Source organism: Acanthisitta chloris, unplaced genomic scaffold (genome assembly GCF_000695815.1).
Source record: "Acanthisitta chloris isolate BGI_N310 unplaced genomic scaffold, ASM69581v1 scaffold24238, whole genome shotgun sequence".
Taxonomy (NCBI): Eukaryota; Metazoa; Chordata; class Aves; order Passeriformes; family Acanthisittidae; genus Acanthisitta; species Acanthisitta chloris.
The window spans coordinates 7,867-24,845 of NW_008685741.1; the positions used below are offsets into that span (position 1 = coordinate 7,867).

Genomic DNA, 16,979 nt, shown 5'->3' on the forward strand with positions numbered 1-16,979 from the left:
CATCTCCTTCAGACTGAGGAAAAAGGTTATCTCAAGTTATTCAGTGACCTTGAACTAATGTACTCAGAGTGTCCCTAAAACACCCTGGGACCGATACCTCTGATGCTTGGAGATGGTGGAACCTCTGGCACTGTAAGGCTGAAGCTTGTTCAGAGAGAGGAATTTCCTTGCTTTGAAATCCAGAAAAAGGAACTGAGTCAGAACAGACGTTGCTGTCCTGCTTAGAAAGCTGGGTGTGCTCATCAAACCCCAGAATTCAGCAGAGCAGCTCACTGGTGTATGTGATTCTCTATCCCAGAGGAGAGAGATTTTTACTTGAGTTGTGTAGGACCAGGGAAATGTGTTCTTGGAGTGCATTTTGACTTTAGTGCTGTAATGAGGAGTCATAATGCAGCGATACCAAAACGAAAAGGGAGGATTTTTTCAAAAGTAATTCTCGCATGTCTTCTACCTGAGAAAATCTGCCCTGGAAAATCTCAGGTGGGTACAAAATTTGAAAACACAGTGTTGTAGGAATTTAGTAAGAAAGAAATTCTTGCAGCTTCAGTATATTTACTAGCATAACTGTAATTAATGATCAGTATGACTACAGTGTTTTAATCCGTTCTCATTTAGGTAACCTCCTAATCAGGCTTTTTAGCTTTTTTGAGTAGGTCTTTGAAGTTTCTTATGTTCTCTGGCAAAAAGAAATCTGTTAAATTATTAGCTCTCCTGCCCTGTAATTTCAACTGTAAGAACTCATAATGAATGACTCTTAAGGAGGCAAAACTGACAAATTTTGTGTCTTGGGAATTTTAGCTTTTCTTAAATTAATTTTTCTGAGCTTAGGGAGGGAAAAAAATTCTAGTTTTGCCATCTCTTCATCGTTGTGCATTAGAAACAGCCGTTGTCTTTGGAGCTCGTTTTATCAACACCAGCAGCATCAAAGAAAGGGGAAAACCCCCCTGAACTTCGAGGAAATCTTTGTCTGCTGGTCCCAGGGTATCCACAGCACACAGGAGGTGACATGGGCCGTGCAGGGGTGTCCCTGGCTCTGGTGGGCTGTGGCTAACACGGCTGTGAGTGCAGCTGGGCCCTGGCTGTCCCACCTCTGGTGCTCTGTCAGACCTCTCTGCTCACTGCTGGGGGCAGAGGGAAGTGTGAATCACACCCTCTCAGCGTTTGCAAGGGTGCCAAAGCTGGGCAGGAAGGAGCTGCTTCCTCTTTCGTGCCTTGCTGGGTACCAGAGTACAGAGGCTGGAGAGCAGGACATCGGACTGGGCCAGCGAAACACCAGGTGTGTGCATACCTTTGGCAGAATTGCCAAGTGGAGCAACCTCAGAAAAAGAAGATATTTGTAACTGTCTGTGCCCAATGACTTATGTTTTCCTGGTTCAAAAAGCAGTGATATGTTTTTGGGAAGTCATGCTGAAGGGCTTGAAAAAATGCACCTTCTGTATTTCTTTTCACAACACAGAGGGCAGCAAGAAGCTTTTGCTTCCTAGTTGTGTCTCTGGCCCGTTAGTGAGGATTTTCCAGACTTAGCTGGCAGTGTAAGTCAGCTGGGATTTTGGTTTCTATTTTAAAATTATTTCCCAAGTATTAAAAAAAAAAATCTCCACAGATTGTCTAATGTCTGATAGTCTGAACATAGAAAGCTGATGCTGGAGGATTATTCTGTGCATATTGAGGCCAGAAGCATGCAGGTGTGCCTTCTGAAACAGGATGTACGGGGGTTAAGGGCCACATCTTCAGAGTATTTGCTTGATTTATAGATACTCAGACTCATACAGAGTACCTATAAATACTCTGTAGACTCATCTGTAGATGTTCTGACTTGTTGGCAACTCACTCTGTTTCCTCTAGGGTAAAACTGCTCAGTTGATCCTCCTCACAGGACTTTTGCCCAGCTGAGGAATTTTTCTGGCATGTGTTTGTTTCTCAAAGGAAGGATGCTAATCTCTGAGAACAATTGTGGTTCTTGTGTTGAAGCTTGATCTGGGTGCAGGCAGGTGTTGGACAAGCATCCTGGTGCAGGTCTGGCAGCCAACACTTCTGTCAGTCCTTCATCCTTTTTTGGCAAGGATCACAAATTGCACAATATGGGCGTTTATTTATGTATTTATTGTAACAACAGCTCATATACTCAAGGCTTGGGCTGGGATTTCAAGAAGAAACAGGACTCTGGGTCTTTCTGTTGGTTGTTGTTTAAAAAGCTGTTGGTGAGCTCTCCATATGTGGTACATTAGCTCTGTGGCAGTCTCTCGGGATGCAGAATTGGCCTCTGAAGGTAGCTAGGCAATCATTTCTGAATGCTTCCTTTCCTTTCCTTTGGGTTTTGGTTCATTTTTTGTCGGCTGAGCTGTTCCTTGGAGGTAAAGCTGCTGTTTCAGTGGGACTTTCTGCAGGAATCCATGATTAGTTAAGAGAAAGGAAGGAGGTGTTTCTGCCAGGCCAGTAAAAGTGCAAAGCTGTGTCGAGATCTGCTCATATCCCCTGTGTGTGGGGATGGCACTGCTCCATGGGGTGTCCTGCTCCTCTGGGTGTGGGTGCTCGATGTTCCTGCCCTCCTGGTTGCAGCTGAGGGCAGTGCTCAGCTGCTCCTTTTATGGTGCATGGTTTTGCTCTGGTAAGCAGGGGGGACTGTAACTTGCAAAGCCCTGTAGGAAAAAAAGAGGCAGCTTGATTGGAGGTGTTACCTTAAAAGTCAGGAATTTTTTATCCCCTGAGGAGAAGAAGTACATCGTTATACATCTTAAAAGTCAGGAATTTTCTATCCACTGAGGAGAAGAAGTACATCGTTATACAGAAGTGGATGATTGAGTTGTTCCACCCCACATTTTCGTCCTAAGGTTTCACAGAATCACAGGTTGTTTGGAAGGGACCACAGTGAGTCATGTGGTCCAAGCTTCCTGCTCAAGGAGGGTCATCCTAGAGCACATGGCTCAGGATTGTGTCCAGATGGTGACTGAGTATCTCCAGTGAGGGAGACTCCAGTACTTCTCTGAGCAATCTGTTCCAGTGCTTGGTTGATAGAGCAGATTGCCCGGGTTTCGTCCCGTTGCTGTTCTTGGCTCAAAGCCTCGTGCAGTGACAGCAGTCTGAGGTTTATGGGGATTGCAGTGACCCTAAGATTTTGGACCTCTCTGTCACTGGCTACCCAAAGTGGATCCTGATGTCTGAGGACATGAAACAGGAGACTGCTGGTGCCTCTTGAGAGCTTGGTCTCCTGAAGGTGGTTTGACTGTAGTACCTGGGCATAAGCTTTGAAAGCACATGGTCTCAAAACTGGGCATTAGACCTCATCCTTTCCTCTGTTTTTGGTGTATTTCTGGTTTGCAGCAGTGGGGGAAGAGAAACATTTCTCAACTCCTAAAAGTAAGGAGGAGGATGTTAGTCTTATTTAAACTTGTATGCTAAAACTGAGTTTCAGTTTGACTGTTTCCCTTCCATTGTGGTTGAAGGAAAACTTCCCATTTCCCAGAATCTAAATAGCTCCCTGCTCCTCATATTACTCATTTGTTTACTGGGTGTGCACTAACACATACAAAGTTGTATGTATGTGTATATACATATCTGTCTGTGTATTTGTATTTTCTAACCAGGTGCAAAATGACTGCTCAAGTAACACTGGAGGATGCCTTGTCCAACGTGGATCTCTTGGAAGAATTACCATTGCCAGATCAGCAGCCATGTATTGAACCTCCACCATCATCTCTTCTTTACCAGGTATTTTGTCATTGTAGGAAATAGAGTTTTCCCATTTCTGTTAAGAAAGAGTACATGCTTTTCAAAAAAAGCCCTCCCAAAACCAGTGTGTTTATACTGGCAATAAATGTATTAGTTCTTTTCTCATAGACTGGTTTGGGTGGAAGGGACCTTAAAGACAATTTAGTTCCAATCCCCTGCCATGGGCAGGGGCAACTTCCACTAGACCAGGTTGTTCAAAGCCCTATCCAGCCTGATCTTCAACCCTTGCAGAGGTGGGACATCCACACTTCTCTGGGCAACCTGTTCCAGTGCCTCACCACCCTCACAGTAAATAATTTCTTGCTAGTATCTAATTTAAACCTACTCCATATCCCTTCTTTCTATCACTACATGCCCTTGTAAAAAATCCCGCTCCAGCTCTCTTACAGGCCCCTTTGGGTACTGGAATGCTGCTCTAAGGTCTCCTGGAGCCTTCTCCAGGCTAACCAATGCCAGCTCTCTCAGTTTTTCTGCCTGGGAGAGGTGCTGCTGCCAAAGATTTTCCCTACCAAAGATTTAATTCTGTATTTTCCTTTCTCTGCAGCCAAACTTCAACACTAATTTTGAAGACAGAAATGCATTTGTCACTGGCATTGCAAGATACATCGAGCAAGCTACAGTCCATTCTAGCATGGTAAGTGGGTGTTGGGATATATGCATGGAGTACTTGGAATGAAAGGAGAGGAACGTGTCTTCTTGCAGGTCATTGTAAGAATTGTAACAAAGAACCTGGAAAACAAGCATCTACAACATCTAAGATGAGAAAGTTTGTGTCTTTTTTTTTTCACATGTACTACTTCCTAGTTTTTAAGTTGCCTTTCTTCTTGATCAGCCAGTGTTGGTCAAAGGTTGTCTTGCATTCATTAGGTGTTTTTACAGTATTCTGAGGTCAGTTAGTTCTGTTGACAGCTAGTTGCTGTAACTTGAATGAAAAGTTACCTTCCATCCTCGCAAATTTCCACTATTTCTGTCAGTTTAGTGGTGGTGAAAGGTTTTCGTTGGCTTCCTCGCTGAGGAGTGTTAGTGGTTTGTTGGCATGCTTTTGTGTAAGGCATGCTGTGATTTTTAACAGTTCCACAAGAGATGATAAGAATTCCTGCTAGGAATTCCCATCTCTGCTGACAGTGTAACTGTTTTGGGATACAAAAGAGCCTACAGGCTGCACATGCTGGTCTGTGCTGAACTTGTTGTTTCATGGCATTCTTGGAAAATGAGGAATAATATGTCTTGTAGTTCTAGAGGCCAGTACACAGATGGTAGAATGTGCAGCTTAAGCCCCTGGTTACATGCTGCTGAAAATTATCTATGTTTACACGAATCTACTTTTAAAATTATTTGGTGACCCCTTAACCTGCTTGGATTGTGTGGATGCTGTTGGACCTCTCCCTTGCCATGTAAAAAAAGGATATAACTCTGCATGTGCTGACTCTTTCATCCACTGCATTCCACCTGCAGTGCCTGAATTTAAGAAGGAAAGTAAACACCACCCTATCACCCTCCCACCTCAGATGAGCATTTTCATTTCTCTTTATAGACCACAGTGTTTAGTTTTGGGAATGTGAATAATGTGAATGGCCTCAGAATTAGGCTGGATCCTAATTGGCTGAGAATAAATGGAATTGTTTTAGCTGTTGGGTTATAGGCAAGCTGTACATCAGTAGCTCTGATACATGCAATATTCCAGCTGAGCCTGTGGGTTGTGGTAATGCTGTTTCGTGTGCATACAGTGTGGTGTGTCGTTCAGTGTGTGAGTATCTGTGCAATATTGGTGTGTTTGTACATTACATTCTGATAAGGAAATAGCTTTGTTTGGACAAGTGTTTGGAATGGCACAAGACATGTGGATTTAACCCTTTTGTATTGCAATGCCTAATTCTATTGAGTGTCTTTCCTACAGAATGAAATGCTAGAAGAGGGTCAGGAATATGCAGTCATGTTATACACGTGGAGAAGCTGCTCAAGAGCCATTCCTCAGGTAAAGGGTGAAACGTGGACTGTCATGCACCGTGTGAACTTCTGTCTTGTTTTTGTGTGGAGCTGCAGATAGAACTTTCTCAGTCAGCTCCTGAGTGTAGTCTGCTTTGACTCCTGAGTCGCTAAGCTGGACATGCCACAGGAGAGTGGCTTTTAGCACTTGGGGACCAGCAGGACTTTATTGTTGTTTATAGGGTGTCTGTAGCAATACCTCATGGGTTTTGTGTCAGCCTTACTGTTTCAAGAGTGGCATAGGGATAATGTGCTTTGAAAGGAAAACTTCTGATTGTGGAGTCTCAGGTCAAAAAATCAAGAGAATGGGCCCTAAAAGGAAAACACCTGGTTGTGGAGTCTGAGGTCAAAAAATCAAGAGAATGGGCCCTTCCCATTCCCCAGCTTAATACTTAGATTCAGAACAAGTTTAACAAGTAGCATGGCATGTAACAGTTAACATTCAGCTTAAACAATTTAAGGTTCTAAACATCCCAGGTAGTCACTTCTTAAATGTCACAGCCACCTAGTGTTTTCCTGATCTGTATACAAGAACAAACTGCTGAGAATAGGTGACGAGTCAGCCCCAAGTGTCTGGAAATGGTTGTGCAGGCCTGGGGTGGGAAGAATATTAAGAAGCTTCAGAAAACTGAGCAAAATTGTTATCATTAGTTGACTCATTCCGTGATAAGGAATTTGTAGTAAAATTATCTATTATCATTAGTTGACTCGTTCCTTGATAAGGAATTTGTAGTAAAATTATCTTTGTACTGAAGTGCAAGGAAGACTTATCCTGTGGTTTAAATATTTAGAGTGGGGGTCAGGTAATCTGTTTTAATTTCTAGTTCTTGCCCTATTTTATTGCATGATTTTGAGCAAGTGGCTCAATATGGAAAGAATATTGTTCTAACCATACAGAGGTGTTTAACGACTGAATTCCTTGCTGTAAGACAGTAGAACAATCTTAGACTTTCTTTTTACACAGGATAAAGCTTAGAAGACTAGCATAAGATTTCCAAACCTGGAAATTTATGTCTTAAGTTTGAGTGTTTAGTTTTATAATGCATTTTCTCAGGGTCTTGGTTTCTGTGTCTTTATCAGGGTAAGTTCCAAGTGTAATAATCTCTTTAATTATCCACAGGTCAAGTGCAACGAGCAGCCTAACAGAGTAGAAATTTATGAGAAAACTGTGGAAGTTCTGGAGCCAGAAGTCACAAAACTGATGAATTTTATGTATTTTCAGGTAAAAGGAATGGAAGCAAAATTTGGCAGTAGGCTTGTAATTTTATATTCTGATTGTGTACTTGATATTGTGTGCCTAGATACTGACCCTAGTTGTTATACTTGAGAAAAACCCCACAGTATTCTCCCACAGAAGGGCAGAATTTCTAATATCTGTCTTAAAAACTGTATCTCCATGAAGACTTTGAGCAGAAAATCAAAGGTAATTGCTTACAGTGTCTATGCAGCACAGGGGGACAGAGACATGGCACTTTAGGAGGAAAGGAAGTAGAAATAGAATGTGTTTCACATAAACACATAAAACCAGGAGCCATTTGCTGGGGGATGAGGGACCCACAAGTCTGGACACCAGAGCAGCAGGTGCAGCTTTGCCATGGCAATTGATAATTGAGGCAAGCTAAGGCAGCCCCCCCAGCTGCAGGATGCTGCAGAATGGCAGTCTGTCCTGCTGTCTCCTCCCTCCTGGCAGCTTGCCCTTTATTCCAGTGCACTGGGGATGTTTCCAGGCATTATTCAGAGCTGGAGCAGCTAGAGCCTGTGAGGGCCTGGAGCACACAGGAAGAGGAGACTGAATGTAATGTAGGATTTCCTGTTGCCTTTCCCAACTGGGGGGTCTTACAAACAATCTCCTTTCATTCAAGCAGATTGCTGGTCTGAAGTCAGAACAGTTTCCTTCTTGCATTTGAAATTGCTGCTTTTTTTGTGCTTGTAATCTCCACCTGAAATGGCCCTGGTGTGTGCTTGGAAATAAGCCCTCCAATAAATGTGTGCCAGGATGGTTCTGAGAGTTGGCATGTACAGAGTGCTCTGGATTTTTTGGTTTGTTTGTTTGAAGGGAATGTACCTATAATCTGCATTGAATGCATATGTAATTCCTCACTAAGGAGCTTGAAATCACTTGTTTTGAAGGGGTTTTAAACGTCATAGAATCAAACAGTTTGGGTTGGAAGGGTATCTAAAGACCATCTAATTCATCCCCTCTGCAGGGGGATGAGCTGTATTTTCAGCTGTTTAATTTGGCCTTGAACACTTCCAGCAGTGGAGCATCCTTCACCTCTCTGGGCAGCCAGTTCCAGTGCCTCACCGCCCTCATTGTAAAAAAGTCTTTCTTATAACCAATCTAAATTGACCATCTTTTAGTTTCAAACCGTTACCCCTTGTCCTGTTTTTTATTTAATCTGCCTGTGTCAAGCAAGCTCTGTCGCAAGAGTCAGTGGTGGCTCTTGTAGCACACGTCAGGTACACAGAGGTGGAGCTGAAAAGCCTGCACTGATGCCTTGCTAGTTTTGCATGCTTTACACATTGTTCTGCTTCAGAGGAGTTTTTCCTTGGACCAGCTCTAGGTATGCAATTAAGCTTTTCCCCTGGAAACATCGTAGATTTTACTCCCTTTTTCTCTCTTTTTTCCCGCGTTAGAGAAACGCAATTGAACGCTTCTGTGGGGAAGTGAGACGCTTGTGCCACGCGGAGAGGAGGAAGGACTTTGTGTCTGAAGCGTATCTGATCACCCTGGGCAAGTTCATCAACATGTTTGCGGTGCTGGATGAGTTGAAGAACATGAAGTGCAGCGTGAAGAACGACCATTCGGCCTACAAGCGGTGAGTGCCGAGGGATGCAGGGTCCAGGTCTCACACCAGCTGGCAGTGGGTGCTGAGATTGGATTTTTTGGACAGCTGTTTCTTCAAAAGTAGTGCCTTCATGAGTGGGACACATCACCTTGAAACTGGGGATAATTTGGCTGCAGTCAGGCAGTTGAGTATTTTCTTTGTGCTGTTCTTCCAGCAGCAAAAGGTTTTTCTGCCTTTTGATGCCAAATACTTATGTCTTGGTGTGTGCTAATGTGCTGATTTGAGCTGGGGTGGAGGCAACTTTCTTCCCAGTGGCTGGTATGGGGCTGTGTCTTGGGTTTGTGCAGAGCACAGGGTTGGTAATGCAGAGATGATTTGTTATTGCTGAGCAGAGCTCACACAGAGCCAAGGCCTTTGCTGCTTTCTGTCCTGCCACACTGGGGAGGGAGTTGGGGGTACATGGGAGATTGGGAGGAGACACAGCTGGGACAGGTGACCCAACCTGACCAAAGGGATATTCCACACCATAGCACATCATGCTCAGGGGATAAGGTGGGAGGAAGGAGGAGGAAGGGGAGGATGTTTGGAGTTCCCAAGTAACCTCTTAGACATGCTGGTCCCTGCTCTCCTGGAGGTGCTGAACACCTCCTGCCCAGGGGAAGCAGTGAAGTAATTCTTTGTTTTGCTTTGCTTGTGTGCATAGTTTTTGCTTTGTCTATTAAAATGTCCCTATCTTAGTCTATGAGTTTCCTAGCTTTTACCCTTCTGATTCTCTCCCTGATCCCAGTGGTGGGGGAGTGAGTGGCTGTGTGGGGTTAAACCATGACAGCTGAATGTAATGAACATACTTGGTTCGGAAAAGCTTTTATTTTTGAGAGGAAAAACTGCTTTCTGGTCACTTGTACTGCTTCTATTCCATTCTGTTTTATACTTGGCATCCACTTTGGACATTTCATAGCTGAGTGTTGCTACACTTAAGACATTTCAGCTTTGCTGTGCAGCATCACTGTGACAGCAGGTGTAGCAGGGAGGGGAGGAGGAGTGAGGTGTCAGTGGCCAAGTTTTGTGCTTGAGCTGCTAGATGGTGTCAGGTACCTTTTGTCAAGCACAGTGCTCAGCAGCAGGACCAGGCAGCCTTTGTGCCAGCTGTAGCATCTGTGGTCTTTTGTAAAGAAAACTATCCAGGCAGTGACTGGTCAGTTTTACCTATGCTGCTTCTATTTACACGAGGTTTAGTTTCTACCTCCACAGGTAGTTGCCTGGTGTAGTTATTGCTGTGCCTGGACACCTGGTTTGCCTTTCTCTTTCAATGGAATTGTGCTTCTGGAGGCCAAACTCTTGTTTTCTAGAAGGCTGTTGTGTGGCTTGGACCTACAGAGCCACAGCTGCACCCATCAGTTGACTCTTGTTTTCTGGAAGGCTGTTGTGTGGCTTGGACTTACAGAGCCACAGCTGCACCCATCAGTTTAAAGATATACCCAGTGTGTTTTGCTCTGGGTTTTACTGGATCTTTAATTAGGGTATAGTGGGGGATTTGGGATTGTAAAGCAGTTTGTTTTGGATAAATTAAATCCATCTCTCTCTTCTAGTGAATTTTTCACCTTTCTTTTGGGCTGTTTTCTTAGAAAGTCTTCCCTTTACAAAACAGGGTCTTGACACAGTTTTGTGGTGTCCATAGCCTGTGTTTGAATCACTCAGTGCTGTAAAGCTATGGCAAGAAATACTGCCCATGTCTGCTGAGGTCTCGTGTTGCTTCAGTCAGGAGGTTGGGGATGGGTGACAACCTTCACAATGTTACACCATTGTACTGGTGCTTAAAGATGTGCTGACAACTTACTGTTCCCCTGACAGATTTGGGGATGGGTGTGTTTCTGTTGAGAGGAAATAATTTGCTTACAAATAGTCCTGGCCAAGGGACATCATGTTTTTACTTCTGTTTTTACAGAGCTGCTCAGTTCCTGCGGAAAATGGCAGATCCTCAGTCCATTCAAGAGTCCCAGAATCTCTCCATGTTCCTTGCCAACCACAACAAGATAACACAAGTAAGCTTTGATTGTCATTTTGCAAATTACCTAATGCTTTACAAAGCATTTAAAATAGAACTCTTGCAGTTTGGTGGTAGCTGTTCCCCAGAAAGTATAAGTACTTGACCAATGTCCTTCTTTCTTTTTCCCAGTCCTTACAGCAGCAGTTGGAGGTGATTGTTGGCTATGAAGAGCTGCTTGCAGACATTGTGAATTTGTGTGTGGACTACTATGAAAACAAAATGTATCTAACGCCCAGTGAGAAACACATGCTTTTGAAAGTAGGTTTCTTTTGAACACAAATCAAAAAGCAATGTTGAGTCAGGACACAGGTGTTTGAATTCCTGATCGTCGTGATTGGGGCTTGTTTGGTTTTTTTTAAGGAACCAGATTAACCAATAATTCAAATTATTCCTTCTGTTTCCCCCTTGTCTCCATTGTCCATTTATTGTATTACATGCTAAATGTATTTAGAAAGGTTCTAATCCATTTTTGTTTTTCATGAGTTGAAGTTGACCCAATTGAACTGCATTCAGTTCTATGGAATTGTGTTTCTATGAAGTATAATGGCAGGAGAAAGGAACTACTACATTTTATTTTAGATACGCGGCAAGTCTGTATAGGAAACTTGGAAAGTGAGAATGTGTATCAAATATTTCAGGGAACAAGTAGCTTAAAAGTAGGGTTAATAAGTTTAGTGAGCTGGAATATGTACATGAAATAAGAGGGTGCTGGACAACATGAAATGAGGTTATGTCATCAGCTGCATGACTTGCTGTGGAAGAAAAGCTGTAGAGTATGAACTGAAAATTTGCTTCATGGCAAATATTTTGACTTCTGAAGATCTCTGTTTATTAAGACCAGATGAAATCCTCCTGAAACCACATGAGCTCTGGAGCATTCCTGTTCTGTCTCTATGGGTGTCCAATGTGTCTTCCATATTTCAGCCTCTGGTTCAGTAAATTCATGCTTAGAACACATGAAGTGGCTATGCTCAGCTCCTGGAAATACTAAATTATGACTCTGTGTTAATAAATAACCTGAACAAAATGTCATGACATCTTTCTTGGATGCTTCTGAGCTCTCGTGGTTACAATTTAGAGGAGTGTGGAAAGCCATAAAAAGCAATCACTCAGATGTTAGATCTAAACTTCTCTTACAGATTAGCTTGCACACACAGAATTTTAGTGAAATGCAAGTGGCAAAAAACCTGTCTAAAAATAGGCAGACTCTGGTTTCAGCGAGATATTTTGTGTGTGCTAAACCTTTATATAAACAAGTAGCATCTTTTAAGGATGATTGGTGAGGTTAATGTAAAAACTGCTAATCCACATATAAATAAAAGGATGCTACAGAAATGTATGTATTTGAAAATCTGTTTGGAGGAGGTTGGGTGTTTCAGGACTGTTTTTCAAATATTACTTTGGTTTTTTAATGATATGAATAACAGTCTTAGTGCAGCAGGTTTTTACCTCTGAGGTCCTTCTGCAGAAAGGTTTGATTTTTTTTTTTTCTTTTTCAGGTGATGGGCTTTGGATTATACCTGAGTTGCAGAAAGGTTTGATTATTTTTTTTTCTTTTTTAGGTGATGGGCTTTGGATTATACCTGATGGATGGAAGTGTCAGTAACATCTATAAGTTGGATGCAAAGAAAAGGATAAATTTAGCTAAGATTGACAAGTACTTTAAGGTTGGTTAAGACGTGATCTTAATATGTGATTTCGTAGGTAATTCTGCTTACATTTTAGATGTTATAAAATAGAATAATAAAGATCACTTTGGATTATAATGTGGATAAATAATGGCTTCCTCTCACAAAGATTTGTGTTAGTCATTAATCTGATTTATTCTGTGTGTGCAGCAGTTGCAGGTTGTCCCACTGTTTGGTGACATGCAGATTGAACTCGCAAGATACATTAAGACCAGTGCCCATTATGAGGAGAATAAATCCAGGTAAGACAGAGAATGGAACAGAGGGAAATGTCTGGGCTGGGTAAAGTCAGACCCTTGGAGAATCTTTTCATAATCACCTGTTAGTCTGTGGGTCTGTGGTAATGAAGAGGATTTTTACCTGTTATACTCTTTCAGTGTGGGCATTTCACCATGAATGTAATTCATGTAATAGGTGCAACTAAAGAAACTGTTTAAAAACCTTTCTGTGCTGCTGAGCTCATTCTTGTATCTGTGGCATTTCTTATCAGCTGGATTGGAAGAAATGAATTTTACCTAACACTAATTTAATTCTTATTTTTTCCTTTAAATATGAAACTTTCTTTAAAAGAAATGAAGGATTTTACTAAGCAAGGTGAGCAGTAGTAGTGCATGGGTAAATAGGCATGTGCATATTGTACATGGAGCAGCAACTCAGCTTCTCTCCCCCCTCTTTTCTTTTTTTTTGGCTAGGTGTGCAGCACAGCAAAATGTTGGAAAATACAGCCAGTTGTTGCATAAATGGTTCCATGATTTATGGTTATTGCTTTGTTTTAGTGAACATTTCTGTGCTCCTCCAAGACCTTCCCTCTATGCAGTTACATGAATTTAGAATGTTGTGCTTTGCATTTTAATTCCTGCAGAAAAAAAAAGCCACATAACCTGCATGTAATAGCAAAGAGAAGTCAACAGCAATGGGCCTACTGAGCTACTAAAAACACGAGACTACTTAACATGACATTTTTGATGGCATGTTTTTTGTGTACCTCTTGGTAAAATGTAATGTAATATTGCTTTTTTTTTCTAGTTGGGAGCATACTGTAGGCTCTTCATGGTTAAACAAGAAAAAGCAAATATCTGAAGGTAGCTAGATGTATCTTGCAGCCTATACCTGAACTTCTGCCCTGCCTTTCAGTCCTTTTTGTTCTTGTTCCTAACTGTAGGCCCCTCAAGAGAGTTGCTGGTTTGTATTTCATGGCAGCAACCTTTGAAAAACAAACCCCTCAATAAAACTCCCCCAAGAAACAAACCTGAAAAAGAAAAACTTGGGTGTTTTTTTTTCCTTAAGACTTTGGAAGAAGTGCTGTTTGAACTCAGAAGGGCAGTTCCTCACTCGTGGGTTGTGCAGAGCTAGAGGTAAAGGTGTGAAGAGAGGAGAGGCCTCAAATAGAGGAGAAGATGTATAAAAAAAGGAAAAGGAGTAATGCATTGTGGCATTGTGATCTGTCTTTGCAGTACCAGTTGTGCTGTTTATTGCCTAAATGGTTTAGGTGGGTGTTTGTTGTCTCCTGAAACAGGTGGACGTGCACATCTTCCAGCAGCAGTCCCCAGTACAACATCTGTGAGCAGATGATCCAGATCAGAGAGGACCATATGCGTTTCATATCAGAACTGGCTCGTTACAGCAACAGTGAGGTGAGTGGGGCTGGAGCTGTGAGTGCAAACTGCACATCACTGACTAACAGTTGTTGTTAACTGTGTGAAGAGCAGATGAGCCCCAGGCCAGAAAAATGACAAAGCCTGATCCCCTAAGTCAAGAAAAGCTGACTGCAGGGCGAGGACCCATTCTCTGCAGTGTTTGCATGTCCTTCTGCCTCTTTCTTGATACATATCTAGGATATATGTCCTAGAGCTTTTGCTATATCTCCTTCAGAACGTGTTGTCCAGCCCTTAATCCAAACAGGTGCTTGTAACAGTTTAATGAAACTAAAAGTTAAGGGATTAGTAAAAGTAAAAAGAAATGCACATCTATACATACATGTATGTGCAGTTTTGGGCACCACAATATGAAATTTCCTAAGTTATTGGAGAGTGTCCAAAGGAGGCAGTGGAGGTGGTGAAGGGCCTTGAAGCCACATGAGGAGTGGCTGAGGTGACTTGGTCTGTTCAGCCCAGAGAAGAGGAGACTGAGAGGAGACCTCATCGCTACATAGAACTTCCTCACGGAAGGGAGTGCAGGGGCAGGCACTGAACTCTTCTCTCAGGTGACCAGTGACAGGAGCCAAGAAAATGGGCAGAAGTTGTGTCCGAGAAGGTTTAGGCTATATATTAGGAAAAGGTTCTTCACCCAGAGGTGTTTGGGCACTGAACATCTCCCCAGGGCAGTGGTAACAGCACCAAACCTGACAGAGCTCCTGAGGCATTTGGACAACGCGCTCCGGCACATGGTGTGATTTTTGGGGACGTCCTGTGCAGGGCAGGAGTTGGACTAGATGATGCTTGAGGATCCCTTTCAGCTCTGATTATTGTGATTCTGTGATATGCATATATCTATATAGAACATAAAACTATGTATATTGTATATAATTGGTGTTTTGAATTCATGTGCAACAATATTTTGCTTATTAGGGATAGCAGTGATGTGCATCTCTTGACCAAAATCCGTGAAGTTTAATTCCATAAATGTCTAGACAAAATGCCTGATATGAATGCAGGTGTTGACATGATGTTGTTTTAGTGCTTAAAAGAAATCTACATTACAAAAATGGCTAGGGGTGCTGGATACAGCATGTTCTGACGAGGGTTTGTGTCTGTCTGTTTTGGCTGTTCAATGATGCTCCAGGTGGTGACTGGGTCTGGTCGCCAGGAAGCTCAGAAAACAGACGCTGAGTATCGGAAGCTCTTTGATCTCTCTCTCCAAGGCCTGCAGCTTCTCTCCCAGTGGAGTGCACATGTCATGGAAGTGGTATGTTACCTGGGAAATCAAACCCCATGAAAAAGAGGTGGCTTGGTGAGGTTAGACAGAATAAAACTGCTTTGCTTCAGTGGAGTGAAAAATGCATGTTGTGTTTTGTTCCCTTAATTCCCCTCTTGCTTCTTCCTTCACTCGGTGTCTCCTTCTGCTCCAGACTCCATTCTGGGACGAAGGCACACACAGTTCTCAGAGTCTGGGGGGAATGTTGCTGCTTTGGAGATCCAGTGGCTCATACAATCTCATACAGTACATTCAGCTTGTGATATTCAATGGATTGGCTGTCACCTGTGAACCTTCACCAGATGTTTGTTTGTTGCACTTGCCCTAAGTCTTCATTATTTTCCTCTAAACGTTGTTTGAATGTGATGTTGTTAGAAATACCCATACTGGCGTGCAGCCATCCAGGAGGTGACAGAGCAGCTCCAACTGGCTGTGTTTGGACATCACTGCTTAGTACATTGAAGCATGTACAGTCTTAACACACTAGAATGGCTGAAAAGTCTCCCTTTGGCTTTAGATCAGGCTTTTGGTCAAAAGGAAAGTAAATAAATGCGGGGTAAGTAAATTTGAGAGGAAACAAGGGAGGGCAAATAAAGAACCTGCAGAGTTGTTTCTCTATATTGTAATAGTTTCCTTTAAAGACAGATGCCAGTTAGAAAAGTTACTCTGGTTTTGTCTTTTTTCCAATAAGAAACTGCTTAAGACAGAAATTGAAGAGGAGGATGCAGAATTCGTTTTTATGCTGCAGCCTTAGCTGAAGCAAAGCATGTTCCAGGGAGGGTTGAAACAGATGACATGGTGTGAGAGAAGCCAGACTTGCTTCTCTTGTGCCTTTGATGTCTGAGGGAGCATCAAGTCATTTGCACCGTGAATCCAGCTCAGGCACAGGGGCATAGCTAGAGACCCAGTTTTCTTTCTCTTCTGTATTTTTAACTGCCTCTTTTAAAAGCCAGTAGATGACTCATGCTTTTTCCTGTCTTATCTTACTCCTATTTAAATCAACAGCGTATTTTATGGTGAAAATCTTGTTCTCCCTTTCTCCTTTTAAGAGAAGTTGCTATCATCTGTGCCTGACCTCTGCTCCCTTTATTTTCGTCATCGCAAATTGCTTCGTTCAGGCTCTTTTCACAGTGCCAATCTTCCTGTTTCATTATATCTCTGAAGGAAGTGTCTCATTCTTAGCTCTGTTTTTATCCTCCTCATTCCAGAACAAACTTTCTCTGAGCGTCAGAGCAGGTTTTGGGTTTTTTTTGGCTATTATCACTGCTTTTCTTTGTCTTTCTAATTTGTATGGATTCCCATAAGTACTTCTCTTGTAGATTCAAGTTTGTGTTCCCCTTCTCCCTATCCTCCTACTGAGAATTTATTCTGATCTGGAGTATTCTGATTATTTACCTGTCTTCTGCATTCACTCATGATCCTAGTTACATGCATCATGTTCAGATGTTTTCCATCTTAACCCTGTCCACTTGACACCCCCAAAATACTCATCTTTGTTTAATCATTTCCCAAGTGTCCTCTCAGCAGCACTTAGGCTGCAGGGTGTGATGCTCCTCTTTGCCATGGGTAAATTGGTGCTGTTACTCCATTATAGTAGGCAAACTTAGATTGCTCTGCAATCTAATGTTGATATCATCTAATGCAAAGATGATGTCAACCAGACCTTACTATTCACTGAACTCAAACTGTGAAAAATTGTATTTAAATGTGACTAGGTTTTTTCACTTGAAGTACCCTGATGGATCTTAGACCGGGCTGACACTGCTCAGGGACACTTTGAGCTGTGTTTGCAGTGACTCAGAGGGCAGTGTTCAAGAGAAATTCCTG

General features: G+C 42.5%; 1 protein-coding gene across 1 annotated transcript in view; it reads left to right on the plus strand.

Annotated features, from left to right (window-relative positions):
• Nucleotides 1-3,591: 3,591 nt before the first annotated feature.
• Nucleotides 3,592-16,979, plus strand: part of LOC103807165 (cytoplasmic FMR1-interacting protein 1) — a gene marked incomplete at its 3' end in the record, with an annotated part of 32,689 nt that continues 19,301 nt past the window's right edge. Inside the window, exons 1-11 of the mRNA XM_009079886.1 lie at nucleotides 3,592-3,708; nucleotides 4,274-4,363; nucleotides 5,627-5,704; nucleotides 6,836-6,937; nucleotides 8,353-8,534; nucleotides 10,450-10,546; nucleotides 10,681-10,809; nucleotides 12,114-12,218; nucleotides 12,390-12,481; nucleotides 13,756-13,873; nucleotides 15,021-15,143. Coding sequence (XP_009078134.1) covers nucleotides 3,592-3,708; nucleotides 4,274-4,363; nucleotides 5,627-5,704; nucleotides 6,836-6,937; nucleotides 8,353-8,534; nucleotides 10,450-10,546; nucleotides 10,681-10,809; nucleotides 12,114-12,218; nucleotides 12,390-12,481; nucleotides 13,756-13,873; nucleotides 15,021-15,143 — 1,233 coding nt within the window. The remainder of the gene's footprint in view (nucleotides 3,709-4,273; nucleotides 4,364-5,626; nucleotides 5,705-6,835; nucleotides 6,938-8,352; nucleotides 8,535-10,449; nucleotides 10,547-10,680; nucleotides 10,810-12,113; nucleotides 12,219-12,389; nucleotides 12,482-13,755; nucleotides 13,874-15,020; nucleotides 15,144-16,979) is intronic.